Source organism: Xylona heveae, assembly GCF_001619985.1.
Source record: "Xylona heveae TC161 unplaced genomic scaffold L228scaffold_4, whole genome shotgun sequence".
Taxonomy (NCBI): Eukaryota; Fungi; Ascomycota; class Xylonomycetes; order Xylonales; family Xylonaceae; genus Xylona; species Xylona heveae.
Genome location: NW_017264196.1, coordinates 469,288 through 497,249, shown reverse-complemented (window position 1 = coordinate 497,249; position 27,962 = coordinate 469,288). Strand labels below are relative to the sequence as shown.

General features: G+C 47.7%; 10 protein-coding genes across 10 annotated transcripts; 5 read left to right on the top strand and 5 right to left on the bottom strand.

Moving 5' to 3' along the window:
• Positions 1-613: 613 nt before the first annotated feature.
• L228DRAFT_219531 (hypothetical protein) lies at positions 614-1,087 on the bottom strand. The gene has a single exon (XM_018330222.1). It carries the CDS (start codon positions 814-816, stop codon positions 646-648), a length of 171 nt encoding a protein of 56 aa, XP_018188830.1. The 5' UTR covers positions 817-1,087; the 3' UTR covers positions 614-645.
• On the bottom strand, positions 614-2,967 carry L228DRAFT_246020 (glycosyltransferase family 62 protein). The gene is made up of 5 exons (XM_018332304.1): positions 2,524-2,967; positions 1,742-2,424; positions 1,370-1,689; positions 1,000-1,320; positions 614-939 (listed from the first exon to the last, which is right to left on the bottom strand). The coding sequence occupies exons 1-5, from the start codon at positions 2,631-2,633 to the stop codon at positions 916-918; spliced, it is 1,458 nt and encodes a 485-aa protein (XP_018188829.1). The 5' UTR covers positions 2,634-2,967; the 3' UTR covers positions 614-915.
• Positions 2,968-4,963: 1,996 nt separating this feature from the next.
• L228DRAFT_282011 (exoribonuclease) lies at positions 4,964-6,159 on the top strand. The gene is made up of 2 exons (XM_018335944.1): positions 4,964-5,114; positions 5,184-6,159. The coding sequence occupies exons 1-2, from the start codon at positions 4,973-4,975 to the stop codon at positions 6,104-6,106; spliced, it is 1,065 nt and encodes a 354-aa protein (XP_018188828.1). The 5' UTR covers positions 4,964-4,972; the 3' UTR covers positions 6,107-6,159.
• Positions 6,160-7,315: 1,156 nt separating this feature from the next.
• On the top strand, positions 7,316-8,880 carry L228DRAFT_282010 (hypothetical protein). The gene is made up of 2 exons (XM_018335943.1): positions 7,316-7,672; positions 7,916-8,880. Exons 1-2 carry the CDS (start codon positions 7,598-7,600, stop codon positions 8,675-8,677), a joined length of 837 nt encoding a protein of 278 aa, XP_018188827.1. The 5' UTR covers positions 7,316-7,597; the 3' UTR covers positions 8,678-8,880.
• L228DRAFT_267280 (MFS general substrate transporter) lies at positions 8,866-11,013 on the bottom strand (the record flags this gene model as incomplete). The annotated part of the gene is made up of 5 exons (XM_018334971.1): positions 8,866-9,628; positions 9,704-9,771; positions 9,849-10,496; positions 10,566-10,576; positions 10,653-11,013. The coding sequence occupies 5 exons, from the start codon at positions 11,011-11,013 to the stop codon at positions 8,866-8,868; spliced, it is 1,851 nt and encodes a 616-aa protein (XP_018188826.1).
• Positions 11,014-13,114: 2,101 nt separating this feature from the next.
• On the top strand, positions 13,115-14,718 carry L228DRAFT_260118 (kinase-like protein). Its single transcript, XM_018334225.1, has 2 exons — positions 13,115-13,255; positions 13,331-14,718. The coding sequence occupies exon 2, from the start codon at positions 13,371-13,373 to the stop codon at positions 14,397-14,399; it is 1,029 nt and encodes a 342-aa protein (XP_018188825.1). The 5' UTR covers positions 13,115-13,255; positions 13,331-13,370; the 3' UTR covers positions 14,400-14,718.
• Positions 14,719-15,211: 493 nt separating this feature from the next.
• Positions 15,212-16,839, top strand: L228DRAFT_237850 (hypothetical protein; the record flags this gene model as incomplete). Its single annotated transcript, XM_018330980.1, has 2 exons — positions 15,212-15,328; positions 15,478-16,839. The coding sequence occupies 2 exons, from the start codon at positions 15,212-15,214 to the stop codon at positions 16,837-16,839; spliced, it is 1,479 nt and encodes a 492-aa protein (XP_018188824.1).
• Positions 16,840-18,459: 1,620 nt separating this feature from the next.
• Positions 18,460-20,799, top strand: L228DRAFT_246015 (putative extracellular aspartic endopeptidase). Its single transcript, XM_018332303.1, has 4 exons — positions 18,460-19,099; positions 19,272-19,552; positions 19,724-19,969; positions 20,096-20,799. Exons 1-4 carry the CDS (start codon positions 18,705-18,707, stop codon positions 20,446-20,448), a joined length of 1,275 nt encoding a protein of 424 aa, XP_018188823.1. The 5' UTR covers positions 18,460-18,704; the 3' UTR covers positions 20,449-20,799.
• L228DRAFT_246012 (hypothetical protein) lies at positions 20,767-23,018 on the bottom strand. The gene is made up of 6 exons (XM_018332302.1): positions 22,736-23,018; positions 22,335-22,497; positions 22,186-22,272; positions 21,709-22,051; positions 21,241-21,568; positions 20,767-21,081 (listed from the first exon to the last, which is right to left on the bottom strand). Exons 1-6 carry the CDS (start codon positions 22,742-22,744, stop codon positions 20,992-20,994), a joined length of 1,020 nt encoding a protein of 339 aa, XP_018188822.1. The 5' UTR covers positions 22,745-23,018; the 3' UTR covers positions 20,767-20,991.
• Positions 23,019-23,429: 411 nt separating this feature from the next.
• On the bottom strand, positions 23,430-27,450 carry L228DRAFT_246010 (putative poly(A) RNA transport protein). The gene is made up of 6 exons (XM_018332301.1): positions 27,109-27,450; positions 26,872-26,960; positions 26,736-26,821; positions 26,124-26,675; positions 23,838-26,067; positions 23,430-23,778 (listed from the first exon to the last, which is right to left on the bottom strand). The coding sequence occupies exons 1-6, from the start codon at positions 27,112-27,114 to the stop codon at positions 23,643-23,645; spliced, it is 3,099 nt and encodes a 1,032-aa protein (XP_018188821.1). The 5' UTR covers positions 27,115-27,450; the 3' UTR covers positions 23,430-23,642.
• Between the last annotated feature and the right edge of the window lie 512 nt (positions 27,451-27,962).

The window sequence follows — 27,962 nt, the reverse complement described above, 5'->3', positions numbered from 1 at the left end:
GCATGTTTCGCGGGCTAGATAGTCGAGCTCCTCACTCAAAGCCACATGGGGCAGCAATGTGCGGCAGCTTGCGATCACCATTGCGAAATATATCATAAAATTGAGAGGCGCAAGTAGTCAATGTGCTTTGGGTGCAAGGAAATGTTCGGAACAGAGTTAGGGGCGAGTCTTGGGGTTATGCTCTTCATTGAACAGACCTGCGTAGCTTGTTAAGAGCTCTGTCGTCTGAGCTCACACTGCTCTCAATGTCAATAATGGAGAATGGCCCGCAGCTTCGGACAAAACAAATGCAAACAGAAATTTAGTACCAAAAATGAAATAGAGACAATGAAAGAAATCAATATGCGAGGAAGGGAAAGGGCTCCCTGGACTGATCTCGATGCTGCAGACACAAGCCTTCTAAGATGCAGCCTGTCTGCTGCTTGGTTCCGGCGTGATGCATCGGGGACGGTTACGGCACAGTATAGGGCCCAGTTCGGCTCAATGACAGATGGCCGTACCTCCGCAATGCTCAGAGACCACCGACTTATGGATGACTAAGCAACCTCTAGAAAAGGGGCCGACACTGCAGTGAGATAGAAAAGACAAACAATCAAAACTGGACACGAAATGTCGAGCATTATCTGTTTTTGAAATTAAGTTCAGCTATAAGCTGAGTTGTCGATTTTGGCTGATTTTCAACATTCCGATCAATATCGAATACACAGACAACTCAAAAAATACGACCATTAAAAATAGGTATAATTGTTCGAAACGGAGGAGGAAAAGCCTAAGGGCTATATATGAGACGTGCGCTATTGCAGATAGACGATGCATTCCGAGAAAAAGTATAAAAACATTTTAGATGCTGCCAGATCCCTCTAAGACTCCCGGAGAACTCCTCAACAAATGAATCAAGACAACTCTCTCATTTCATCAAGCCGGTACTGCGTTTTGATCCTAACAAAAACTGAAGTTATTTTCATGGTCACCGAAAAGAAATGAGATAGAGAAGCTTACCGGCTGTGCTTTGGCTTGGTTAGGCTGGCTAGCATCTGTGCCACCTTGACTGTTATCTTCTGCTGCTTTCTTATTTTCAGATTCTTGACCAGCGAGATTTTGAATATCTGCCTTGTCTTTCTCCCACTGGTTGTTCGTGTCAACAAACTGTTCTTTAATCTCCTTAGCGCGCTCGGCCTGTTCCTTTTCTTCTTTCTCGCGCGCGATGCGTTCCATTTCCATTTCCTCCATATGCCTGATGTCGTCGACACTAGGCTCATACAAATGCCAGATTGTGTAGTGGGGAAGGCCAACTACCGAGAATTGCATCCGTTTTGCCATCTAGTCTCCAGTCAGTAGAATATTCAAATATTTAAGTATCGAGACGTACTTTTCCAAAACCCTCAGTCTCCGCGTGTTTTTCAAAGCTGAATGCAGGGAAATGGACGCCTGCTCGGAAGACTCTCGCCTTCGAAAGGATACTGACGCCTCCAACTCCGTCAATATCCATCTCCATATCCGGGTCGCCATAGGGATCTCGCAGATAAGCAAGATGTGGTCTCCAAGTTGCGTATTCAGCATAGCCCTCAACAATGACAGCATCCTCATCAAGCGTTTCCGCTAATTCCAGTGCCGTTTCTGACTCTTGCCACGAATTCAAATCGTAGGGCTGCTCGCCGCCGAGCCAGTCTGGAAGAGGCCGCCACACATCTGAACTGGGTATAAGCGAGATGCCCTCTCAATTTTGCAAACTTTTACTTACTTGGTACGATGACGTCCTTGTTGTGGCGCATTAGATCCTCGAGGATTGTGACAGGTGCAGTCTCCACATCAGCATCGCGCCAGTAGACCCAGCTGTGAGTGGGACGAAGGGCCGCACTCAAAAGCCAATTTCTGGCCTGAGCCATCAACTTCCTTCGGCTCGCTTGAGCTGCAAAGCCGTGTCGACTTTCGACATCTTGATTGACTTTTTGGCCAAAATCCTTCTCAATGACGGAAATCTCCCCGAATGGCTGTTTGGGGTCCGGGTCATTCTGAACGTCGTTCAACATCTGTGAGAGCATTTCAAGGGTCCGGTCCTTGGAGTCGGAGACTAGAAAAGCCAAATCGATCAAGTGGTGAGGATAGGTGAAGTTGCGAAGATGGGAGAAGAACATGGGAAGATGCGACTCAGCGTCCCGAAGAGGGGCACATAGCAAGATCCTTTCTTCCCGTTCCCAACCTCTGGCGCTGCCCTGCATGTTCGACAAGTCATAATAGCGAACAGTCTCCAGCTGAAAGGTTTCGGTCGTGGACATAAGTCCGAGTGAAATAGATGGAAGGATTGCGGATCGGAGAGAAGGGAAGAGAAGCATGACTATGATTGTGGAGCAGACGCATATTATAGCCAATCGCACCATAAGCTGTTTCCGTCGGCGATAAGCAGGCTGTGATCTGGGCTGGAATCTGCGTTGGGGCCTTGCGTCAGCAGGGTCATCACCATCAAGAAAAAACTTTACTAGGAAGACGTGAAGGAAAATTGATTATGCAGACTAGGATGCATACCGATGCGGAGATATTGAAAAGGTCCTGCTCTCCTTTTCGACGTAGGCCGAGTGGCCATTTGCATAACCATGTCGATTCATCTTCTTTGGGGAGGCATATGTAGGAAGCATTAAGTGCTGAAATGTTATAAGTCGATCAGCGATGGGTCCAGCGATCGAATCACTGGTAAGATTTTGGAGGAGCGCTCCTCACCCCCAGTGAAACCGGCGACAGTAACGATGGAGTTGCGTATGTCGACGGGGTGAGATGCGGAAGAGGGACGTAGCAGCGTCCGCAGGTGGAAGAATCGACGTCCTCTGGCGTGTCCACTCTCTACGGTCCTCACAACAGCCAATCTGATGGGTCGTAGGGAAAAGAGAGAGGAATCTCAAGGCAGATGCTTGATGAGTGCGTAGTAGCTAGATCTTGCCCATGCCGTTGTCGTTCGTACTCGTACTCTGCTCGTCCCTAATGGCTTTTGGACCCGGAGCGACCTGTTGGAGCTTGACCAGCCAGCAGTTTACGGGGCAAATGATTTTGCTGGGGAGAAGGTACTAGCAGGTACCTTAGCACCTGTCACAAGGGGCGCCTTCGGGCGGTAGCCAGGTGCCGATACTTATAGCTACATTTTGCTGGATATAATGTCGATGTGTTCTCCCGAATGCGGGATAGCGGGCCGGCAAGCTTTCGTACCCCCTTCGCGTAGCCTTCCCAATGCGGTAGATGTTATCTTCTTCCCGAAATGACTAGGGCACCCATATGGTCTCTGTCTCAGCCAGGTCCATTCAATCGACGGTTTCATGTCAAGGACCCCTCGGACGATCCCAATCAAGCACTCAATCTGCGCACGCGGCAGATGCAGTGTACCAACCTTTCCTCGCTCGTATAATTACCTTATGCCGATTGATGTTCAACTATGAAATTGAAATCAGCTAACTTGGCGATATTCAAGATGTATGATTTATTCAGAATTGATCAACATGCCCTGCAGGTCAGACACTGATGTCGCAAGAGACAATCAATGGCTGCGGCTATCCCAAATCAGCGGGTAGCGATTCAGTAAAGTGTAACATGAATCATAGAACCCCGGAAATGCCATTTCTTTCCAGGTTGGTAGGGCCGGCCTCAAAAGATGCCGCTTGCCAAGCCCTTGCATGATGTACTGTCTGTATGGAAATATTTGTGCGACTTGGTATGATGTGAAACAAAGGTGGGCAAAGCTGGGCACTTTGTGGATGATAAACTTCAGGAGAGGGCCGAGGGTTCGATGCATCTGGTAGTGTTATAAAATTCTGAGCTCGAAAATTACATCACATATAAACAAATAATGTTCAATTATTTCAGTCATATATTCTCATATATTCTCCTATCAATTTCTAGACACTGCATACAACAATCTGTACCGAGTCAGCTTGGCGACCTTAAGCTAATTTTATGCATTCTGAATGCAAGGGTGCTCAGAAAAGCCAATTTACTCAAGCTTTTCTGCCGGCCAGAGCCACACGTGGCCCAAGACGGACCACGTACGTCTCCAGCTCTGAAGCCAGCATGACGCGCACGACGCCCACGACACGAATGCCGTAGGGCAGACGTGCCACAACTCCACAACCTATCCTCCCACATCTACATTATTGTAGACAGGTCCGGTGCGGGAGGGTGGCTCGGCACAAAAGCGTTCGTTGAATGGATAGACTGTAGTCATCACAGCACCAGATAAGCAAGGAAATTTTGCCTTGTACTTACACAACGTTCCTATAATACTGTATGCAATTAGCGCTTGATCAACAACCGCAATTGAAAGAAAAGAAAGAGAATGAGATGAAGGTCAGAAAAATTGGTAAGCTGGTATATGGTTGTCTTCAATTTGCTTCAGTAGCAGAACTGATTGAAATATACTGTTCATCACACGGTGTTTATGGGACAAGGTGAATAGCGAGAAGATAGCTTACCTTGAAAAATAATAACATTTAAAACTGTCAAGAAAGCACTGTAGCTACACTGATGACACGTTAGAGGCCATATTCCGAAAATCGGTATTGAGTACCAGGTATGAGTTGAGAAGGTGTCAGATGGTAGTGCATGTTGTTCGAAGGCTCATTGGACATCGCCAAGAACGTGTTTGTGAGAAGTTTCCTCATAAGAGAGTCGAATCAGAAACAGCGATGGCGACTTACCTTGTTTATTGTTAGTCAAAGAGAAAAAACTAAGCATCAACTATTAAGAAAAATTTTCTTCATTGAGACTGGAGGAGCCTTGTAAGCTCTCGAACTGTGAAGAAGAAAAGAAGGAGAAAGGAACGAGGAACAATTTTCTGTTGATCTAGATATCTCGGCATCTGCCGCAAGCGAGCTTTAAGAATTACCACTCGCGGTTACCCTGCAGGTCGTTGAACATGCATCATTTTATTTTGCTTTAGAATTGCTATTCAACATTGGTCAATTTGCCATTTTATAAAATCGACAGTGTCGCAATGGCAGCAGATAGAAGAAGAATCAATGGACCGCCTGGTGGCACAGCTCCACCATACTTTGCTTCATCAGTTCCTGGAATTGGCGACACGCCCATCGAACGACCTGTTAGAACGAGGCAGTCCAACCAGTTACGGAAAATCTGTAGGCGCATTTGGAACCGTAATTTTTTTTTTTTGTTGAAAAAGCTGGCTGACTTGACCGGACTTGCAGTTTTGAAGACTGGCCTTGCGCCTTCTGCTTCTGGTTCCGCTTATATTGAGCTTGAGCCATCATCACAAAATCATTCGCATTCGAAAACCTTGGTCACACCTTCGTCCTCTCTCAAATTGACCTGCACAGTACACGGTCCTCGGCCACTTCCCCGATCAGCGCCATTCACGCCCCATATACTCTTGTCTACGCATGTCAAGTTTGCTCCCTTTGCTGCTCGTCAGCGTCGCGGATATATTAGGGATGCTAGCGAGCGCGACCTCGGGGTACACCTTGAGACTGCTTTGAGAGGCGTTATCATTGGAGATCGTTGGCCGAAAAGTGGCGTTGAAGTGGTAGTCACAATCCTTGAAGGCGAAGAAGATAGGTGGTGGGGCGACGAAGCTACCGGAGGAAGCACTGGGATCGGAGGCGTCGGAGGATGGGGCATGATGAATGTCCTCGCCGGGTGTATCACGGTTGCATCAGCTGCAATTGCAGATGCAGGAATTGACTGCGTTGACCTCGTTTCCGGTGGAGTTGCCGCTTTGGTGGGCAGTACGGCGCCGAGTGAGAAGGCTGATGACGCTGCGGACAAGCGGCAGGAAAAGATGGTTGTGCTGGACCCGTGCCCTTCCGAGCATAAGAACATTATAGCTGCATGTGTGGTCGGCTATCTCTTCGCAAGAGACGAGATTACGGAGTTGTGGCTTAAAGGAGACATGCCCGGAACGGCCAACACCAAGGAAGGCGGCTCTGGTGGCATATTGGAACAGCAGAACCTCATTGACCATGCGGTTGAAGCAGCGGCCGCTGCTCGACTTGTCCTCGGGGATGCCGTCAAGGAAGCTGCGGAGCTGAAACTACGAAAGAATGCCTCGTCGAAGCAAAACACTTCCACACAAGACCGGAGTACATCCGTTGATGTAGAAATGGGTGGATAACCATTAACATGATTGTGCTTCCATTTCATCCGCACTCTTCTTTTTTTTTTTTTCCCCCCTAATCCCCCTTTGTTTTTGTTTCATATCCCCCCCTCATCTTTTAAAATTCAACTTCACAAAGCATAGCGACGGCGTTATTAAAACGGACGGATGGGGATTTTTTATTTTCAGATAAAAATACGAAGAAATTTACTTGCAATATTCCATATACAAATCCTCATCCTTTCTACCTTATCGTTGAATTGGCTGCTCCATTTTTCTAAGCCTACCCTATAGATCCTATCAAATCTGGCAAGGTACGTAGCCTAAGCAGGAGCTTCAATGACCGCTCTAGGGAAAATCAATCCACATTCAACATCTCCGGCGCGGCGGCGCAGCATTTGCGCATGATTTCTCATCTGAAATCAAAACATCCCCAATCAATACAAAATATCTTCGGGGCTTTTCTGCCTTCCAACACTCTGCAAGAATTTCATTCCCCGGGAGAGGCCATGTTCGTTCAATGTCTCTGCTTACATGAAAAGTTCAAAACTTCAATATATCAACAGCACTAGTAGGCTAGTAGCACTACCAAACTGCAGGCACCCGCACCTCCATACCAACAACAAAGGCTCGCCGAAACGCATTTGTAACAACCCGAAAAGCCTTTTCACGGAATCATACATCTCTTCTTGCTTCTAGAAAAGTCTTTTTGACGCAGTATTTTCACTTGAAATTTTTGTCTTTCTCTCGTTGCCCTAAAAGAAATATCAATGGACCGATATGCAGCTTAGCGCTCTAGTTTCCCATGTCAAACAGTACGGCTGTATGATGTTTCTGCTCAGCCACTTGATGCTATGATTTTGCACACGTTTGTTAGCCATGCTGCCATCGACATCTCTGAAAACTGTCGTATTTGTTGTGGTCCCGCATTTCTCGCATAGCCAAGTTTGACTTCACCTTTCCACACGACGTGTTTGTTAGAAAGTTAGACTGGACTGCCATGCATGCACACTATATTTCCACGGTCCATCATTGACCTCTTGAGCCCTACTTGTCTTTCTCTTTTTAAGCCCTCACATTCACGTATCACTTGCAAGTCAGGGCGGAAAGACTTTCGACGCTTTAAATCCCCCACGCTCTCACTTATTGCCAGCTATCAGGAATCACTCACTTAAGGAAACATACGACGTGGATGACATTTCTCAGATTTCTTTTTCTCAATTAACTAAATGACATTTTCATTCCACATCTTATCCTTTCGCCACATCCAATCAGAGTTGGTGTAGAAACACTCTGCTTCTTCATACTCTCACCAGTCAGGCCACTCAAGAGTATCCCCGTCCTTTTACATCCTCAGGTAAGACACTCTCCTCATCCTCATCCTCATTTTTGAAGCCTGACAGACTCTCATATTCTCAGGCTCAGTGATACAGATATTTACATCTCCATCTCATATCACAACCCCTCTCCTTATCAATACGCAATCAATAAATCAATCAAAAACACAACATGCCTCCCAAGCTTCAACTTGACGAGAATCTTCTCTTCCTGTACACTTGTCTCCAGCACTCCGACTACAAAGCAGTAAGTCCTCAATCCCCTGTTCTGGCCCAGTCTCCAATATCCATTCATCCCCGCATTCCCCAGCGACCTCTTTGCCTGTCCACACTGACCCTCCACTCATTGCTTCTTCCCTCTTCTCTATAACCATTACCCACACCTACAACTTTCAGCTTGAGCCTCAGCAATCCCTATCTTTCCATCCGAAAAGTTATTTATCCAAACCTAACGACCACGCCGCATCCCGCGGCACACGCGCACACATAGATCGACTTTTCCAGCGTCGGCGAAGCAATCGGGCTGAAAGCACCCGCTGCTCGCATGAGATTTACGCGGCTCCGTAAAGCCATTGAGAGCGGAATCTCGACAATCGGAACTGCTACCCCCGCTTCTCCAGGTTCTTCTTCTTCTTCTTTTTTCGTAAATGAGGATTTGAAAAATTCCCAAAATCCGCAAAACCCTCAAGATTCCAAGAATTTCAAAGATTCCAAGGGCTTTACCACGGGGCAATATTTCCGAGTCGGCCACAACCACGACCCTGAAGGCGGAACAGAGAGCAGCAACAACAGGCCCAAACTTAAAAAGAGAAAGAAGCAGGAGCAGGAGCAGGAACAGGAAAGTATTTCTGTAGCGGCTTTTGAAATTAACAACAACAGCATTGCGTCCCGCATGGCCACGAATACGCGTAGACAAAAGACACCCAAGGCCACGTCGAAGCGGTCGTCTGGGAGAAAATTGGAGCCCACAGAGGATCTAGATCCCATCCAGACTCGAAGCGGGAGCTCGATTCAGCGGATTCCACCCAGCGGAACGGCAGAATATAAATACAAAGCGGAGGATCGATATGCGAGTGATGCCGAGTCGGATACGGAAATGGACGTGGATGCGGATCTCATGCAGGAGCAGGACGTTGATACGGAAGGGGAGGCGGAGAGAAATGTTGGCTTTGGAGATGAAGAAGGAGGAACCGCGGGGTGGATTACATACGAGGGGAATGTGGGCATGAGCTCAGTCGGTGAAGGAGTTTAGGTGATAGGGAAGCATCGAGGGAGTAGCATGAAACAATCAGGTGCACGCTCATCATCGTCGTTGCTCATTCGCAGCTCAAAGCCATTGAACATTGCTTGATCCAAACAAGAGGATATCATATTTAGATAACGACGACGCTTAGGCGTACGCTAAGTTAAGTTAAAAGGGAGATTGAAGAAAATGAACGCTCAAATAAGATAACGAAACCTGCTCTCCCTCCGTCCGTCACGCTTATGTATGTGGCCTTCTTCTGCCGCCGCAAAATCCCTTTCTTGAGTTTTACGGCTCCCAAACAAATGCTCGCCTGATTCCGACGGAGTGTGGTTGTAATTTGCATCCAATGATGCGCTTCTCCTTGCTAAAGGTATCGAACGGTCCGTTGTTTCAGTCCGAGCCCCTGAGTTTCCGACATTCATTGTAGAATTTTGAACTTCTAAGGGAATATAGTCCGCTTTGGACTGCTCATCTAATTTCCGATTCTCTCGGAGCAGCAGCATTCGTAGCGTTACTGCGAGAAGAGCAACGAAGAGCATGAATCCTGCACAGATGCTCATACCGCGCAGATAGAGCGGTCCGTCCTCGTCTGGGTAAAGTCTCGTTCCGATAAGGGGCCCACATTGGGCAACCACGTTCAAAATGGTCATGCCCATGCCCTTCTTAACCGCGGAGTCTTGATTATTGATTGTCCAAGCGATAATGCAAGTTATCGCGGAAAAGAACCCAATAGTTGCGGGATACACGGCTGCATATCGCCAGCCTGCCGACCACCCGCGCAGACCTGCCACAGTAATAAGAGCGTATCCGAGGAAGCTCAGGAAGCTGTGGAAGATGATGAAAATGCTCCGGTTGTGGAGACGATCGGACAAAGTTGACGTTATCAAAACGACAATGAACGAGAGGAGGTATGGCGGAGCAGCGAGCCCTTGCGCGGAGAGCGAGGAATAGCCCATTCTACAGTCGCAAACGGTTAGATCGACAGTTTAGACATTACGGACTATGTCAATCTTCACAAAAAAAAAAACATACTCTGTGAGAATGGTAGGAAGGAAAACGGGCATAGAACTGAATGCAACGTTGCAGCTAAACGCCATCAACTAGAATGTCGCCAGAATATTAGCTATACCCATTGAAATCTAAGTGTGAAAGCTCAAAGAGCAGCAACCCAACTTACAGCTGGGAGATAGCATTTCGGGTCCTTGAGTATCTGGACAATTTCACCCCAGCTGGGGCCTTTGTGAGCATCCTTGTCCTGAGAATCCGAACCCTGCTCACGCCTGAGTCTCCATTCTGCTATTCTTCGTTGCCGGCGGTTCAGGAATTTTGCTTTTCCAGGTCCGTCCGGGAGGCAGATATATGTGAATGCCGCGGCTATTACACTCGGAAAGCCTTCAATGAGGAACAGTAGTCTCCAGGGAGCAATGGGGCCATTTTTCGCGGCTCTGGTGATTACCCAAGCCAACGTTCCGGCAAAAGAGGTCGCCAAGGGCGCTGCTGATATAAAGAGACCAATCTTCTGGGCAAGCTCGTCGCGCTTGAAGAAGAATGATAGGTAAAATGGGACACCGGCAAACGCAGCTTCGCCAATACCGAGAAGAGCTCTTAAAAAAACCAAAAATGCAAAGGATGTTGCGAGAGATTGTAATGAAGCTATAATTCCCCATGAGAGGACGCAAACGGCAACATAGATATGAGCGGGAACAACACGGTATAAGAGTGTCATCCATTCGAAAGTAATATATGTCAGGTAAAACGCCGTAAGAAGCCATTCATATTGGGCGGAGTCGAGATGAAGATCATTTGCAAGACCGGCAATTCGAGCCTAACAACGAAGGAGCGTTAGATGGATGACAATTGATGATATTTGATTTTTCGCGAGGGTACAATTTACATTTCCAATATCTGGAATTGACAGTCAGCAAATCACGTCATGCTTTTGCATTCCAAGTCCAGTTATTCATGTGTGGAGAGAACTCACTAGAACGATCCAGAAAACTAAGCATATAAAGAAGAGCAGAGAATGCTACCAGCCGACGATTGAATATTCGCAAGATTTCGTTTTCCTCGTCTGGTGTATATAGAGTAAAACTGTCGGCTGAGCTTACGCTTAGCCTCTCTCTTTCATCGTGTTCATGAAAGGATTTTTTGAAATATTCATCGTCAGGTTCATCATCATCCTCGTACGAATGGCGCGGTCTCAATGTTTCGCCTGAACCAGGATGCTCCGTCTCTTGAACTCTGTGGTCGAGGCTTTGCAGGGGCAATCCCTGTGTCGCGCCCTCGTCGGCATTTACAAGGGCCTCGTCACTCGAAATATAGTCATTATTGAGTCGTGACATGTTCAATTGGCCGGTATGCCGGACGTGCCAATTGATGCTGTGTCCAAGGCGGTCGAATGCCCCGTCAACGCAGTGGGCATTGGAGTTGCGCACTTGTATATGCTGATCGAAAGGTGTCACAGGACTGAGCCATTCCTCTCAGAGAAGAACGTCCTCTTGTATCACAGGCAGCGGAACGTGTTCAATGCTAGAAGACAGGACCGTCAAATATTAAATTTGGACGTCGACTTGGAGAGAGAAACTTGCGCAAGTCTAGACCGCACCGGCAGCGAAGTTGCTGTCGGATTGGAGTAGGAGCAGGCTAACCCTGTTTTAATACAATACAATAGCAAAAGCTGGGGTAGCTTTGGGTCAGGGTCCAAGAATGCATGCAGCGAGACTTTCCCCTAGTGAACTAGGTAAGTTACCTATAACGTATTTCCCAAGCGACCCGGCCAGGCAGAATTCTATACAAAAAATGTGATTATATCTCAACAACAATTGTAGTTTTTAAATGGATATTTCTATCATGGGGTCTAGAGAACTATTTCAGCTGGATATCTTGTTTATAGGAAGTTTGTTCAATTTTTTCATTCAAAAAAAATTTTATATACTATTTTTAGTATCAAATATATATAATTTGAGAAATAAAATGCAAAACAACCTAAAAATATTTAAGATGATTGTCATGTGATATATCTACCCTAAGAGAATCAAGTTACTCAGTTTCAACTTAAAATAATTCATTGATGTTGAGATATGAAGCTTGTAAAATTGTATGAGATATCTGCCTGGCCGCAGGTGGCCGGGTCGCTTGGGTGGCCGGGTCGCTTGGGAAATACGTTACTCTACCCATAGGACATTAAATACCTTACCTACACTTCCCCCACCCTCCCCTTGCAACAGAAGCCGCGTCAATTAGGGGGAATACAAGCACTTAGCGTGGGGAGCGGGGTATGGTTAGCCTTGGCTATAACTAACCCTAGTATATCTTGGCAATGGCAGCAGATCAACTTCTCAAATCACCGCAGAACGTTAGGTAGCTCTTCAGTTCAACTTATAAGTTACGTATAATTGTTTGAATAAATTGAGCACAGTTTATGATTGTTCCTCTCTAGCCATTGTACCAGCTCCTTTCGTTTCATCTATTCCATCCTTTTCTAGTTTCCATCCAAAAGGCAAAAGAGCACTGCTTAGCGACGTTCCATGCTTGGCGATCCGCAAAGTTTTTAACGTAGACACAGGAGCTGAAGAGATCACAGAAGGAAGGAGCCTCGGGGACAAGTTGTCGACGTACTCGTACGCCGTATAAGCCAAGCCAAGCATCAGTAGCTCCCCCACGTTGTGGTTTCGACTGAATTCGGACAAAATCGTGGAGATTGTTTTCTGAAGCAATTGCAAGCGAGACGATGTTGCACGCGAGGAAAGCGGTGGGACATCTGAGAGGAAAGGTTAGCCGACTTGTATATCATTCTCCAACATCCTGTCCCACGAACTGCGTCAACAAAGATCATCTTTTGACTCCTCCTCCTCCTCCTCCTGCTGCCAACTTGCTCCTAATCATGATGGTAGTCACAATGATCCATGTGTTGCTGCCCACGTACCATAAATTATTCAGTCAATGGCATTGTAAACTCGGGCAATGGCTCTCCCGGCAGTTTTGACCACACCCCGTTTTGGAGAATCCATGCGCGTTTCTCCACGCATTTCTGACACGGTTCCCACTTAACAGTCATGCCGAGGTATGCATTCTTGATCACTGCACAGTCTATATTTCTCGCTTGTGCGAGTATACACCGTTTCACTGAGCCCTTGTTCATCTCGTTGTTTGCCTCATCATGTGGCTTCTTCACCACCGGATGACCACACTTGTATTTTTCACTAGTCATAAGAACACAACACATGGTTGAAGATTGACGATATAAAGGGAACAAGAAATAGGAGTATGATTATAGCTGCAGAACAATTGTCAGCATTGAGATTTGAGATTTGTGAGATTTGTGTCTTCTGAACGTGATCAGCAATTTGAATTAGGATGAAAGAGATGAGATGAGGAGCGTCCAGTGAACTTGAGTCATCTATTGCGTATGACTAGCCTCAAAGATGATGCAACCACTTTGAGAAACTGACACGTCTCTTTTCTTCACTCGCAAGAATTTTTACATACATCCCGCTTTCGACAGAACAGCTTGTTTTTCAGCTCCAACCACGCGAAAGCAGACAAGGCACATACCCATTTGAGGACACGAGGAGGTGAAGATACAGTCAAGTAATTATGCATTCCCCTTCTCATGCATCTGTTGCTTTCACATTTGAGGAACTAATCATGCCGCGACTTGCACAGACGTTAACAGCAACGCACCCTTTCCCCTTCCAAAATGGAAGAGGAAGGGCCCCGTGTCAATAGCTATTTCGTCTCGCCATTCCCATCTATCAGCATTCTGGTCGACAGTCCAGATGGAATTGCTGGAAATGTAGTTGGTTTCGGGACCGCAGTCGTCGTTGGTCTCTCTGCAGACATCGCTTTCAAATTTTCCCGTCGAATTAGACGTGGACCTTGGGGCGAAACCAACTTTAACCAGGCCGAGATTGAGAGGAAAGAGGATTTGGAAGAATTGATTCGACGTGAATCCCAAAACTATGCAGTACTTTCAGCTGCCTTGAACATGCATCCCAATCCCAATATCCTTCAGCCATGTTTCGCTGTGCCCGAGGGGATTTTGATGCCACGTCTGAAGGCCAGTCTCCAGTCTCTGCAAGAAGGTCCCGATTACATTCACACCACTTTCCACCAGAGGCTACTTTGGGCCAAACAAATTGCTAATGGGTTGGCCTGGTTGGAAAAAGCCGGATTTGTTCACGGTGACCTGCGCCCTGCAAACATCCTCCTTGACAATCATGGCAATGTCGTCCTCGCCGACTTTGGCAGCTCAGCTCCGTACAGAACGGCTCAGGTTACCTGTGCTGATCTGTACTACCCCCATTTTAACTATGCTGGTTATTGGAGCGAGAACTATGCTATGGGATGGGTTCTTTACAGCCTCTTCCATGGGAGTGTCCCTGACAAGTTTAACGATCAAATCGAGCCACTACAGGAAGCTCAACTACCGCCTGCCAGCCATCTCCCTCTTGGTTACATTATGGAAAAGTGTTGGCGCCGTGCATATCCTTCGGTCCGCGAAATGGAGCACGATGTGTTGCACGAGTACAGCCTCCATCAGGAGTGGCGCTATGTTATTCGAGACCGAGTTACAGACTGGCTTCGGGTTTTGCGCATCTGGATGTTCAAAAATTCCCAGCTCCGCATGATGCAAAGAACGTATCACAAGCTCCGGATGGAGAACCTTCCTTACTTCTGGCAAGTGAAGAGGTATGAAGACGGCAAGGCCGCGAATAATGCTGCCTGATTGCCGAGCACGAACCATTATCTTCGATCTCAGACCGCCTGCAAGTCAAGATCATAGGTACTGCTGAGGAGATTGGACTGGACTGAGGAAACTATCTGGTGGCCATGAGATTGGTTGGGTTTGGGCCAAAGAAGCCGTGCACAGTTCATGGAACCGGGAAGACGAGGAATTCCGTTTGTCCGGATGAGGTGTGTCTCTGATTTTATGTCTCCATTTATATTAGAAAAGCCCTCGTAACAAGTTTCGACTTTTCCCCTTCTGTGGAAACATTTAGTCGAGATGATTTCAATCCCTAAGCTTAAGATTTCGCTCATGGCAGAGGTGAAAAGAGGCATCTGACGGTATCTTGTTCTAGCAAGCTGGAAAAAAATCCCATCAATAACACAATGCAACATTCGTGATTTAAAGCTAGGATTACCCATAGTGAATAATCAGTCGAAGATTGATTGCCATGATTCTCATTCATTCCTGATATATACATCACTGTTTATCCGACATAATTCTGATATTGAGCGATGAACCCCCCTCCTTGTCACTCAGAATCTCAAGGCAAGCGAACCACTCTCTTCCCTGGGCAGGTTCAGCATTCCATGGAACAGCTCTGCCACGTCACAGGCATAGCCAGCAAGCTCAAGAGCGCAATCATATTTCAAATTCAGCGCTTCCCCCACGGAAACATAGCGTCTTTAAACGTCAAATTTATCCCAATCCGGTGCCACGACTAGGAGGAAATATACACTAAGTTGTCTTTCTATCCAGCTTGGAAACGTTCCCTAAACGCGCGCTTATGAAAGGAAAAGGACAACGGTCCAATGGGTGACTCTGAAGCGAAACGACGTCCTCTGAAAGGGCCAGAAGATGAAGTACTGGCTGCATATCTGAGCCGGCACGACGCAGGATTCTGCAAACTCGCTGAACTGAGGGAAAAGGTAAGTACCAATGATACCCGACCGCACAGAATTGTCCATCCAAATAGAAATACATTGATGCAGATCTTTTGGAATAATTTATAATTTGGGCAATATGCAAACGCGGCGCTTCACATGCTGACAACATTTACCCTTTCCTGAGGGTCTAGGGATGGAATGACCCTCGAGTAGACGACCACTATCGAATGCAGCAAGAGCGGGCAGACTTCGCAGATGAGCGGAGACAAAAATGGTTCTTCACCATGATGCAAGAACTTGGAGCAGAGCTGCATGAAGCTACAGGAGCTTTCACGCCGATCTCATGGTCTTCTGGGAATCAGCGAGTGGGCGGATTGTTTCTGAGACAAGAAAACGCATCAGTGGTGAAGCCTTCGCCAATCCAGGATTTGCAGCAAAATATGGCGTCTTTGTCAGTACTGGACACGGAACAGTTGAAAGAGAATGAAGACCTGGGACGGCTGAAGGGCTCGGCAACGGCATTTAGAAGTGCAGCGAGCAATAGCTCCGCAACGCAGCCAAATACGCAAGATTTGAACAATGTCAGCGAACGGAATAGAATGACGAGCACAACAAGAAACATGTCAACGCTTTTAAATCGAGATATGCAAGTGTTGGATCTTTGCATGGCCCCCGGCGGATTTGCTGCAGCAGTGTTGAAGCAAAACCCCCGAGCACAGGTTGCTGGCATCAGCCTTCCGCTAGAAGACGGCGGACATAAACTGAGAGTGCTGTTTGGCATCAGGGACTCTCGTGTCAAGGTGATGTTTCGGGACATCACAATGTTGACCGAGGAATTCGGCATCAATGGGATCCCCGCTGATCATCCTGATTCTGACAAATTTTTAAATATACGTCCCTATCACGGTCGCACTTTTGATCTGGTTTTTTGCGATGGCCAAGTGCTGCGAACCCACAAGCGAGCATCATATCGCGAAAGTAAGGAAGCAATCCGGCTCACTTGTGCACAATTGATTCTTGGGCTGGGCAGAATCAAGCCAGGCGGGAATCTGGTAATGTTGTTGCATAAAGTAGACGATTGGAACAGCGCACAGATTCTTTACACGTTCAGCCAATTTTCCAGAATTACTCTCTTCAAATCCAGCAGAAAACACAAAGATCGAGGTGCTTTTTACATGATTGCGAGCAATGTGCAGCCCGGTCATCCCAAAGCTGCAGCTGCAGTGAAGGAGTGGCAACGGGTCTGGCGCGACGCTACGTTCGGAGACAAAACCACTGGTCTATTGGCAGACTCTTCGGCCGAAGAGAGCGCGCAAACAAAGCCTGCATTTCCACTTCAACGCGAAGTTACAGTGCATCAGTTGATTGAGATGTTTGGCGAGACCTTGATAGATCATGGGAGACCAATTTGGAAAATACAAGCCAAAGCATTGGCGAATGCAAGCTTCATGAGAGATGCAACCGATGGTACTCGGAAAGGACGACCGCGAGAATCACTGATTGACCAGAAATGCAATGAGCACGAAGAGAGCAGCGGTAAAAGCACGTATTAATTGGTGATGGGAACAAAAGGGTTGGTCCGCCAAGGCCAGCAGACCAAGTTTCCACTGTTTCAAGAGCTGACTGGAAATACAAAGTACAGTGGCACTTGAATCTGAAACGGTGAAACAGCCGACTAAAGGACCGACCAATTTGCGGGAACGCACGGAAAGGGGGGAGGGAAGATCACCTGCAGCTCCCGTACTGTAATTTGGGGTACAATGGTACTTCGTACTAAGGTATAGCCCCCAAGAGATCGACAGGGGAAGGATTTGCTCTTTGTACTCCGTACCTCGTACCTCTCTCGGGCTCGCTCATCGGGGGGTTTTCGCGCGTTAGATCTTGATGGATCGGGTTTAGGGCCAACCCACCCCTGATCCTCGCCTCCCCCTGCTATTTCTGATGCTCGGCCGTTTATTTGTCCTCGCTCTCCGGGTGCTATTTTACTTTCACACACAGAAGGTGTTCAAAGGACCCTTTTTTTCATTCTTATTTTTAGCTAGCTGTCCATTCTTTTTCTCCTTGATGCTGTCCTTTTTCTTCCGATGACGCTTTGACCATGCTGAAAGGAGTCCCCCTGGGCTCCTTGGGCTCCTTGGGGCCCGCAACGGTGCTGGTGAGATCGATTGGGGCAGCGTGACCCACCTCTATAATCCCGCCTGTTTACGTGTGCGAGACGGGAGTGAGATGGCCGAGCATCCCTTGGCTCCCCACAAGAGACGTCTGATGCTAAACCAAAGCATCGTTTTAGCATGTCATGGACGACACCTAGCGCTCTCCCATTGGTAGCGTCCCCTTACAGCCATGCGTGGTGGCTTGCACGATTGAACCCTTGAACCATGGATGCAGAACTCCCACACCGCGACACCCCATTAGCTGATGACGAGTTTTGTCCGCCTTGTGCCTGACTACTGTCTACCTTATGCCCGCCAGGTCAACAACATCATCTGGAGAGGAAGGTTTTCCATTTTTGTCTGCATGTGCAAGGCGCGCGTTATTTGTGTTTTTTTCTTGTGTTTTTCCGTTCATATGATTGTTTAGGACTAAGCTGTTCTTCCTTCCATGATCCCATTCAACGGCTAGTTAGCCAACATGATCACAAATCGATGACGAACGAGAGCTGCATCCCCTTAATCCCCTTAATCCCTCTATCCGCAACTCCACAAGACCCGCACTATCTTCTTGGCTTCTTGGCATCACACAGCTTTCTATGACGCTCAATTCCGGCCGTTGCCTTCAGTGCCCGTTCGCTGTTCCACCTCTTGTGGTCTTTGCTTCACTCGTTATGCGTCCTGCCTTTTTAAAACTAAATCGTTGAAACACCCGCAAACTTCTTAAAAAGTTGATCCCATTTTCCCTTTGTATCCACTGTGGGGTGTGAGATTAGACATTCTCTCTCCGACTTGCATCCGACAAGATCCCTGTCACCGTAACTTTAACCACTCATCTCTCAATCTCTCGCTTTAACCTTTCTACCCGTCGTCTCCCTCCACACTCAGACGTCTTTTCTTCTACATCTCCATATCACTCTTTCGGTTTTCTTTGCGCAGGTTCGCTGGCCTGTCTCCGCGTCTTCTCTACCTACTGTCGTTCGCTCTCTCTCTCTCTCTCTCTCTCTCTCTCTCTCTCTCTCTCTCTCTTTTTCCCAGCAGACAATTCACTGTCTATCCGCTCGTTTGTTGATTTCAAAACCGTTGATTTCAGCAACCAAACACTCTTGTTTATTGATCTTCTTGCTTCACCTTCATCTGGTGACTTTGAATAATCATCCTTTTTGATCGAACGAGCCAATATACCGGTCACCGCCGATTGTGACATTATTCCGCCTCGAAACAGGACCGTTTAATATCCAGACCGAAGATCATCCGCGAAATCAACAATGCATATCTCCTTGAACACTCTTCTCCCCGTCGGCCTCTTGCTGGCTGCCGGAGCCAACGCTGCTCCCGCCCCTGTCACCAGCCAGGTCGCTCAGAAGGCGCACAACCACACCGGAAAGTCATTCAAGATTGACCGAGTTCACAACCCTCACCACAACCCCAACGGCAAGGCTGCGCTGCGCAAAGCCTATCAGAAATTCAGCATTCCCATTCCCATTGGTCTCCTCTACAACCCCAATGGCCAGTCTCACGTAGCTGGTCAGGGTGGCCAGGGAAGCGGCCACTACGGCAATGTCACTGCTACGCCCGAGGCAAATGACATTGAGTACCTTGCTCCAGTGACGGTTGGTAGCACAGAGTTGATGCTCAACTTTGACACTGGTTCTTCTGACCTGTACGTTGCATTCCCGTTGCATTAATTGCTTCATCCTTGTATTTCTTGCGGTAGGAATCTTGGTATTGGCGAGTAGATGGCCCCAAGCTTCTGCTGCTACTGCGAAGTGGAATCTGCATTTAAAATGAGAATGAAGAAGTCAGATGAGATGCTAACGCTTCTTTCAATTTAGCTGGGTCTTCAACACCAACCTCCCTGCTGCCCAGACCCGCGGTCACTCCGTCTACAACCCCAACAACAGCACCTATGCTCCCGTCAATGGCAGCACCTTCAAGCTGTCTTACGGTGACGGTAGCTCTGTGTCCGGAAAGGTCGGTACTGACACCGTCAATGTTGGCGGCGCCACTGCTACGGGCCAGGCCGTCGAGCTTGCAACGCAGATTAGCAACTCGTTTGTTGCCGATGTTGACAGTGACGGTCTTTTGGGCTTGGCCTTTAGCCAAATCAACTCTGGTCTGTTCTTTTGCTCCCAGTTCTGTCTGCCCTTGCATGGAGCTCCCAATCCCAATCGTTGCTCTTTTCCAACGCAAAACTTGGTCAAAAGCTCGAGCGAGATTTAAGTGTTCCCAGCATGACCCGGGACTTTTAGAAGGAAGAAGAATGTTTTGCTGACGTACCAAACAGTTACCCCCAACAAGCAAAAGACCTTCTTCGACAACGTTTCCGACGACCTCGACCAGCCCGTCTTCACTGCCAACCTCAAGCACAACACCGTCGGCAGCTACGAATTCGGTACCATTGACAACAGCCAGTTCAAGGACGAGCTGAGCTACGTCAAGGTCGACAGCTCCGAGGGCTACTGGCAGTTTGACCAGCCCTCTTTTACCATCAACGGCAACCGCACCGTCACCAACTCCAAGGCTATTGCCGGTACGTCTTGCCTCACCTTTCCCTACTACTCCCCCCATTTTTTTCTGCCTTCCCCGTTCTCCCAACCTCATCCTCTCAATTGGGAAAAGAGAAAGAAAAACCCCCACTAAACATTCGTCGCAACAGACACCGGCACTTCGCTCCTTCTCGCCGACAACGCCCTCGTCTCGGCCTACTGGTCTGCCGTGCAGGGCGCGCACGAGGACGACGCCGAGGGAGGCTACGTCTTCCCCTGCAGCGCTTCTCTGCCCGACCTGACCCTCGAGCTCGGCGACTCGGGCTACGCCGCCATTGTTCCCGGAAACTTGCTCTCGTACACCCAGGTGTCCAGCACCACGTGCTATGGTGGTCTGCAGACCATTGCGGGCGCTCCCTTCCAGGTCTTTGGCGACATTTTGTTCAAGGCCCAGTTCGTCGCCTTCGACGTGTCTGACAACCAGCCCAAGCTGGGCTTCGCTTACCACTCTGACTCGTCCTAAAGCTGGAATAATGAGACGACCCCTTCGGTGAAAGCCTCTGCCAGCCTCGCCTTTCTCTCTTTTGTAGTATCTCTCTCTTCTTTCGTGTAAAGTCGTTTCATCCAGGAATCTTTCGGCTTTTTTTTAAAGGGAAAGTAAGGGAAAGGAAAGGAAGAGAAGATTGAGACTTGCAGGGCTAGGGCTCTTGTGCGCAAAGTGGCATCTTTCTTTAAAAAAAGTATCAAAATCATAGAGCGAGCATATCACGCATTTTAGATTTCACCAGATCTTTAATTCTACACTAATAATCTTTATTTCGCTTCTTCAGCGTGAATTGATCCACGACAATTTGAGATAATCATTTTTCCGCATTCATTCATTTTGCTCTTTGCATTATTTTTCATTCATTTATTCGCATAGATTTTGTCTCGTGACAGATTCGGAGCTACCTTCATGGAATTTGCCTAGAACGTACTTCCAATTTCGTCGCGAAAAAAATAAGGAATCCAGGATATCGCAAGACGACCTTCCAATTTACTTTCGAGAGAAGCTATCATAAATACATTACTTTTTCCCACTCAAAGCGGCCGCAACAGCATTAACCTCCTGGTCCACGGGCAGAATCGGCGGCTCTGGACCAACCGGCGTGATGCTCTATTAGGGGAAAAAAAATCATTAGCGTCTTTCTTCAATGTAATCCCGATTCCCTTCCCATAGAGCATAAGAAGGTGGATGGAAAGAAAAAATACTAGAAAATAAAACAGAAAAGGGGAGGTGGAAAAAAAAAAGGCAGGAAGAGACGGTAAAGCTTACGCGGGGATTAATCTGAGTATGGCTCTTGGTATAATGCAGCTTGATATGTTCAAATTTCGTGGTATCATGAAACGCGGGAATAGTCCAATAGAGATGGCGCAACCAGCGATGCAAGGCGGGATAGCCGCTTCGGATATCACGAATATTGCACTTGAAATGCTGGACGTAGACCGGATCGAAGCGGGCAATGGTAGTGTACAGACGGATATCGGCCTCGGTGAGACGGTCGCCAAAGTAAAAGGGGCCAGGGCTGCTGGCAAGATGCTTTTCGGCACGGTCAAGTGCGGTGAAGAGAACTACAACGTTTTTCTCGTAGGCTTCTTGGCTCCTATTGTACGGTGTGAATGGTCAGCATGGGCAAGGACAGCGACAGCGACGGCAATGTAAAAGAAGACGTAGAAAAGAGACCGCACTGAGAGGGAGAGCGAGAGAAAGAAGAAAGGAAAAAAGGGGTAAAGGAAAACTTACGTTGCAAAACCAGCCTTGTACACTCCATTGTTGATATCATTATATGTCCATTCATTTGTGCCTTCAATTTCCTGTCGCAGGTCCTCGGGGTAAAGCACAAGATTCTTGTACTTCTCCGGAAGGAGATCGTCGAACTCGGTATAAAACATGCGGATAATCTCACTGCTTTCATTGTTGACAATCTTCTGCGTCTTCTTGTCGTATAGCGTTGGAACAGTGTATCGACCCTCATAGTTTGGCGATACGTGGTGATAGACATCCCGAAGATAGGCAAAGCCGTGGATGGGATCGGGAGTGACGTGTTCTTGGACATTTTGCTCTTCGGTAGTAGCAAAGCGCCATCCTAGAAGTAATTAGAATGTGAGAAGCATATCTTAGGTGCATAGGTGCTTTGAGTGAGGAACTCCCAGAATCAAACCCCGGGGCCAGTAAATCCAAAATACGTGTGCATTGAGAAATTTAGAGGGTTGACGGTACCTTTTTCTCCCATATGGAAGTGCACAACGGTAAAGGAAACGAAATCCTCCAGACCCTTTAGCTGTCGAGTGATGAGGGCACGGTGCGCTGTAATAAATTCAAAGTCAGCCCGTCTATCAAAATACCTGGCTTCTCATGATTCTTCTTACCCCATGGACACGCATACGAGACATAGAGATGATACCGGCCCTTTTCGGGAGGAAACTCTGCGCCCGGCTGTTTTGAGATGAAGTTGCGAAAGACGGACTGGGGGCGATTGAACTCGCCCGACTTGGACTTGGGATCAACCCAGTCGGTGATCTTCTTTACGACCTACAGGAGAGTATTAGTAGACCCATCCAATTTTCTGCCCCACGAGCGTAACAAATCAAGCAATTCGCAAATAAAACCCTCAAATGCAAAAGAATTTCAAACGAGAGTGGATTTTGCGCAAAAAGTGCTTAGAAATAACGACCCGCACCTTGGGCTCTTCCACTGAAACCAAAAATGTCTGATACAAGATGGCACCTAGGGAGAGGACTATTGCGAGGGAAAAGAAAAAAGTACGTGCCGAAGACATATTCTCAGTCTGACTGCTAAATGGTCGTATTCTCTGCTGGGGTAACTTCGACGAAACAGTGTGCGGGGAAGACGACAGAATGTGTGTTCTGCTAATACGACTACCAATGGCAATTGTTCGAGATCGTACGCTGGCGAGAATGATGCCGATATTCATGAACCAGACCAGCTACTTGAATGATAGATGGATAAAGAACAAGACGAGCAGAAAAGGACGGAGAAATGTTGTATTTAAAATATCAGCATTGGTCATGGCGGGGTAAGAGCAAAGAGCATAAACAGACGGATATAGCTAGGTACGGTAGTTAGCTAAGGCGGTGCTTTTGCTTACAGGCGGGTTTGTCATGGAACAGTAATGCGGATCTCCAAGTTAGTTAATAATTACTGAGTATGAGCTCATTGGGTTTTATCGCATCTGATTGATCAATCCGATAACTTGCCGCCACCAGTCTCCTTTCCCCCCCCCGCGTCCCGCCCCTTGGCCCTGCGCAAACCTTCCGCACCAAGTCCCTGATCACTAATCCCACACATTGGACGGCATCTGAGATTCAAGTCCTTGAATGCTAAATTAAATCCACCAACAGAGCCCTTCGACATAGCCTTATTTTCTGCATGATCAATACCTTCATACATGCTGATCATCATGGTGGCCATGTGTGAGCCCGATTCAGGCCAATTTATATTTTCTGCGCATTTTGAGCCAAGGCTTAACACGCATGATAAATTCGTGTACAATTTACATTTATTGAAACCTCCTGCATGGATTTGGTACAGAAATCCTGTCCGATTGATCATGCGTTTACTCATACCATTCTATTCACATGAATCAAGGCTAAAGCCTTGCTGCAACAATATAAATCTATTCAATTACCAAGCGCCCGATAGAAACCCATCTGCATTTAGTGCAACTTGAGCATAACATAGGGAATTTCAACGTCCTCCTCGGTCTGATCTTCTGCTGTAATCTCCAAAATTGCATTCTTCTGGTGCGCAGGAATCGGCTTCTTGCTGATCGTCTGGATGACATCACTCAACCTGGAGGTGACATTAGTACAACTGATTCGATTGGAAATCTTTCATGAAAATAAACTTACTTCATCGGTAGCCGGTCCTTCAGCTTACTCGGCGGGTAGAAGCTGGCGTAGAGTAAGCTCACACCAGAGCTGATCATGGTGACTTCGAGACCCTTGTCCGAGAAATGTTTCAGGAAGTCCTGCAAAGTCATATCAGGGACTTCAAAGCGGTCCCAAAGCTTGTCAATGGTCACATCGCCGTCCTTGCCCTTGTATGTACCCTTGGGGCTAGCAATGGGTTCACTGAAACCAAAGAAGGGCAGCGCAAGGTTCACGAAGCCGTTCTTGTACTGCTCAATGTCATCTTTGCCGTCAATCAACTTGAATAGTTCCAGAACAACCAGGCCTGTCACAAGCGCAGTGGTTGTGGCAATAGCAGGGATAATCTTTCCGGCGATAAACTTGATCTTGTGACGGTCGGCCTGAGCGATGGCATAGTTCTCGGCTCGTAGGTTGCTTGCCGCTGTGATAAAGTCAATGTGATAGTTGGTATCGTCGTCCTTCTCAAACTCGACGGGCACAAGACGATAGCCAGCCAGTGCCTGCGGTGAAGGCAATGATGCAACAATCTTGTTCAACTCCTCAGTGTCGTCGAATGCGGAACCAGACTGAGCATTAGGATCAGGTTCGTTCTCATCGGCCTGGATCTTGACACCGGCACTTGGGGAGAATTCGGAGACAATCATGCTGTCAAGAACCTTGAGATACTGCTCATGAGTCACGCCCTTGCTGTTGATGCCGTAATTAAATGCATGAAGGTGGGCACCAGCGACAACAAATCCAAAGTGCGTTGGGTTGGTAGGGTCAAACTTGAGCGGGGTCGGCGCACGCTTGGGTCCAGACCAGAATGGCGCACCGGATGATGTGGTAGAGTCCTTCGGGAAGTTATACAACAGCTGCGCGATAGAGTTGTTGTACTGCTTCTCGAACTGTAACCGAGCCCAAACGATGCAGTCGTCGAAGCTGAGGGGCTTCTCTGTCACAAGATAATCCCGAATATTCGTGAGGGTTTGCTTTTCGTTTCCGGACTGCTTAAGAGAGCTCTCGAGGTAGTTGGGCTGGGTCAGATAGAGGTTGACTACCTCAGGTGGGCCAACAAAAAGTGACTGGAACAGCTCCTTGGCCCAGGCGATAGTGTGTTCAATCTTGTTCGGGAAACTCCGAAGAGTGCACATAGGGAAGGACTGCTCAGGAGGATCGCGCGAGCTTGAGTACGACTCGGTGATTCCGGGAAGAATAACCTGCGTATTACCCTTTGTGCCAAGGGTGCCACTCTCCAGAAGAGGCTTCCGGAAGAACACACAACGTCGGTCGACATAGGTACGTGCGTCAACATTGTCCAGAGCATTGGTGACACCGTCTAGGTCATTCCAGAAATCCTCATTAAAAATGTCCTCGGTATCCTGACCAACTCTGTCTTTCAGGGTCACAATCTGACCCTTGAGGTCGGGATTCATGGCCTGAACAGCTTGTGCCGCACATTCGCTCTTGAGCTTGCCAACGTCCTTGGCTCGGAAAAGGAATTGCCGGTTGAGATTGCTCTTCTCAATCTGATCCATGTCCGTAACGCTGATTTTGCCGTTAGGGCCAGTGCCGAGTCCAATCATGGCCCAATTCTTAAGCATCTCACATCCGATGGCGCCCGCGCCAACCAAAAACTGCTTCACATTTGAAATCTTCTCTTGGAACTCTCGGCCGAACACGGCAATTTGGCCGTCATAACGGGTGCCAAGAGGTCTACACAGCTCTTCGGAACGCTTGGTAGACGAAGGCAGAGACTCCAAGGAATCAAAATACAGCCACTGAACAATTGGGTGGAATTTGCCGGATACAGACTTGAGGACTTCCTGGGCAGCGAGACCACCGAAAAACGCGTTCACAGGGCTCAAGTCACCTTGGGCCTGGTAGCTGAGCTCTCGGATGAGTTTCTCATCAAGTTCAACCTTTTCCTCTCCCTCGCCCGCAATCTTCTGGGATAGCTTGATGACCTCTGTAGCATCGGCCTCATGGTGCGGTCTGGGAAAGATGCCACCGTGCTGCTCGGCGAAAGCGTGCAGTGCCTGCACTCCGACGTGTAATTGGAGGGGGCGATCGAACTTGGCAAAATCCGAGATCAAAAGCTCGGGTTTCTTGATTTGCTTCGAAAGGGGTTCAAAGTCAAGGAATTTGGGCATCCTGACCTGAGTGAACAGGCCACCACGTTTATATTGACCGAGACCAGAGACGTCTCCGATAGAGAAAGTGTAAGGACCTGTTACGCGATGAGTAACAAGGAAATCACTTTTCAATTGCCATCATTGTACATACCCTTGACGGTCACCTTCCGCGGCGCCGCATCGTTGAGTCCGCCCATTCCTTCTATCTCGGTGAAAGTAACGTAGTCGCCATCTTCCAGCCCGTGTCTCGACTCATCCAAAGCTGACACGATACCGTCAGAGTCAATATCAGCCACAATACCACTGGCAAGTTCCTCTCCGGTGGTGTCACCGACAGTGAAATTCTTTCCAAAATCGGTGAATACATAACCGAACAGACCAAAAGTGTCAACGACGACCAAGTAGATGCCATGCTGGTGGCAATACTCTGAAATAGCGAGTTGATCTTTGAGGGATGTCTGCGTGAGAACCACAACCTGGTAACGGCTCAGTTGGGTGAGATCCGAGGTCAGATCGTTTGAAGGGTGAACTCCGATGGGAGTATAGGGATTAAGCTCCGAAATTCGAGGGGCGGTAGCTGACGCTCTAGGTTGCCCTACATCTGCGGGATGCAGGAAGAATTGTGAAGAGAGGTCGGCAATGGAGGTAGGAACAGGGTCGTAGAGCGTCAAGGATTTAACGCCAGCAAGAGCAATATTCTTGGCTATGGCCATAGTTAGCTTCCGGGAGCCTGCGGAGCGGTATTCCCCAATTTATTTCATACCAATCTCAACACCAAGGCCCTTCAATCCGACAATAAGGACGTTGGAAGCGCCCATACGCTTCATCGCCTCATGACCAAGCACATATCTACCAGCGTTAGAAAAAGAGCAGCAGCGCGGCGGGAAGTAAACACATACAGTTGTCGACTGTAGAGCGATTCATCAATATCGCCCTGCTTGAGCTGTTCAATAGCCTCCGCAGGGCTGTCAACCTGCATTTTTTGGTCCTGAAGACACTATTAGCATCCCGTACTCACAAGGATACTGGGATTTCTTGGTCTCCCGCTCCAAGCCAGACTATATCCGCCACCATCACCATTCCCAGCTCAAACCAGGGACGGGAGTTTGCGCGGCAACACGAGACAGGGTACTTACTGTCATATTTTTCTTCGATGGGCGGGTGAGATCCTCGCTGGAAGCTTTCCTCTTTCCCAGCTGGAGGGGCTCGGGGGCTACTGTTGTGGAGGGAATGGTGAAGGTTGCAAAGGAAGGTTGAGCAAGATGCGGGATGGAAGTGGGGTGTCGATGGACAAAGGTGACGAGCTGACTGAATGAGGGGTCACTACTCGTCGGATACGGTATTTGCAGTAGAGTGAAAACTGATAAAGAGAGACTTCTTCTTCTATTCAAAGATTGAAGAAATCAAGTCGTACTGAGTATGGGAGGGAAAAATGTTGGTTTGGCAGTTTTGGTGTGTCTTTCGTCCTTCAACACACACACACAATGATGCTTACTCTATCGAAGGTGCGCGAACAGCAAATGGCTGATGCAATAAGTACGGTCACGCAAAGATACCACACACGACATCTCTGTAAGTTTCTTCTGCCGCCCACTCGAACAAAACATGCCACTTCTGTAAGATACTCTGTACTTTTCGTTTCTGGTTGCTGAGGTTTGAACACAATATTAATTCTTAAGATACTATTCTAGAATTCGGATCATGTGTGTATACTATATGTGGTTGAAGTGATCTTATTACAATTGTAAAAATCAAGACCGCCATTCGTTGGACACTTATGCTATGAATACCTCTTGCTTATGATGCCATAACATGATGTTGGCTCGTGTGATAAATGATTAATTAAACAGTAGAGAAGAAAATTGATGAGCCAATCATCAAATATTTTGTTTGTTTTATAAATCCCATATATAAGCTTTTTAGGAGATTTGACCCCGGTATTTGGCGGTAATGTGCCATTCGCACGTTATAAATAATGGTCCCTCTGAAC

Excerpts from the sequence above, each read along its gene's own strand:
- L228DRAFT_246012 (XM_018332302.1), bottom strand. Across the intron at positions 22,273-22,334 it reads CTCGTATGCGTGTCCATGGG|CGCACCGTGCCCTCATCACT; the intron begins GTAAGAAGAATC and ends AATTTATTACAG. Across the intron at positions 21,569-21,708 it reads TACAAGGCTGGTTTTGCAAC|GAGCCAAGAAGCCTACGAGA; the intron begins GTAAGTTTTCCT and ends ACCGTACAATAG.
- L228DRAFT_219531 (XM_018330222.1), bottom strand. The coding sequence starts at position 816 with ATGCATCGTCTATCTGCAATAGCGCACGTCTCATATATAGCCCTTAGG.
- L228DRAFT_282010 (XM_018335943.1), top strand. The coding sequence starts at position 7,598 with ATGCCTCCCAAGCTTCAACTTGACGAGAATCTTCTCTTCCTGTACACT. Across the intron at positions 7,673-7,915 it reads AGCACTCCGACTACAAAGCA|ATCGACTTTTCCAGCGTCGG; the intron begins GTAAGTCCTCAA and ends GCGCACACATAG.
- L228DRAFT_246020 (XM_018332304.1), bottom strand. The coding sequence starts at position 2,633 with ATGCTTCCTACATATGCCTCCCCAAAGAAGATGAATCGACATGGTTAT. Across the intron at positions 2,425-2,523 it reads TTTTCAATATCTCCGCATCG|ATTCCAGCCCAGATCACAGC; the intron begins GTATGCATCCTA and ends GCCCCAACGCAG. Across the intron at positions 1,321-1,369 it reads AGACTGAGGGTTTTGGAAAA|ATGGCAAAACGGATGCAATT; the intron begins GTACGTCTCGAT and ends ACTGGAGACTAG.
- L228DRAFT_246010 (XM_018332301.1), bottom strand. Across the intron at positions 26,676-26,735 it reads GGGCCTTGGTGTTGAGATTG|CCAAGAATATTGCTCTTGCT; the intron begins GTATGAAATAAA and ends CTATGGCCATAG. Across the intron at positions 26,068-26,123 it reads GCGGAAGGTGACCGTCAAGG|GTCCTTACACTTTCTCTATC; the intron begins GTATGTACAATG and ends ATCGCGTAACAG.
- L228DRAFT_260118 (XM_018334225.1), top strand. The coding sequence starts at position 13,371 with ATGGAAGAGGAAGGGCCCCGTGTCAATAGCTATTTCGTCTCGCCATTC.
- L228DRAFT_246015 (XM_018332303.1), top strand. The coding sequence starts at position 18,705 with ATGCATATCTCCTTGAACACTCTTCTCCCCGTCGGCCTCTTGCTGGCT. Across the intron at positions 19,100-19,271 it reads GACACTGGTTCTTCTGACCT|CTGGGTCTTCAACACCAACC; the intron begins GTACGTTGCATT and ends CTTTCAATTTAG. Across the intron at positions 19,970-20,095 it reads CAACTCCAAGGCTATTGCCG|ACACCGGCACTTCGCTCCTT; the intron begins GTACGTCTTGCC and ends TCGTCGCAACAG.
- L228DRAFT_282011 (XM_018335944.1), top strand. The coding sequence starts at position 4,973 with ATGGCAGCAGATAGAAGAAGAATCAATGGACCGCCTGGTGGCACAGCT. Across the intron at positions 5,115-5,183 it reads CAACCAGTTACGGAAAATCT|TTTTGAAGACTGGCCTTGCG; the intron begins GTAGGCGCATTT and ends CCGGACTTGCAG.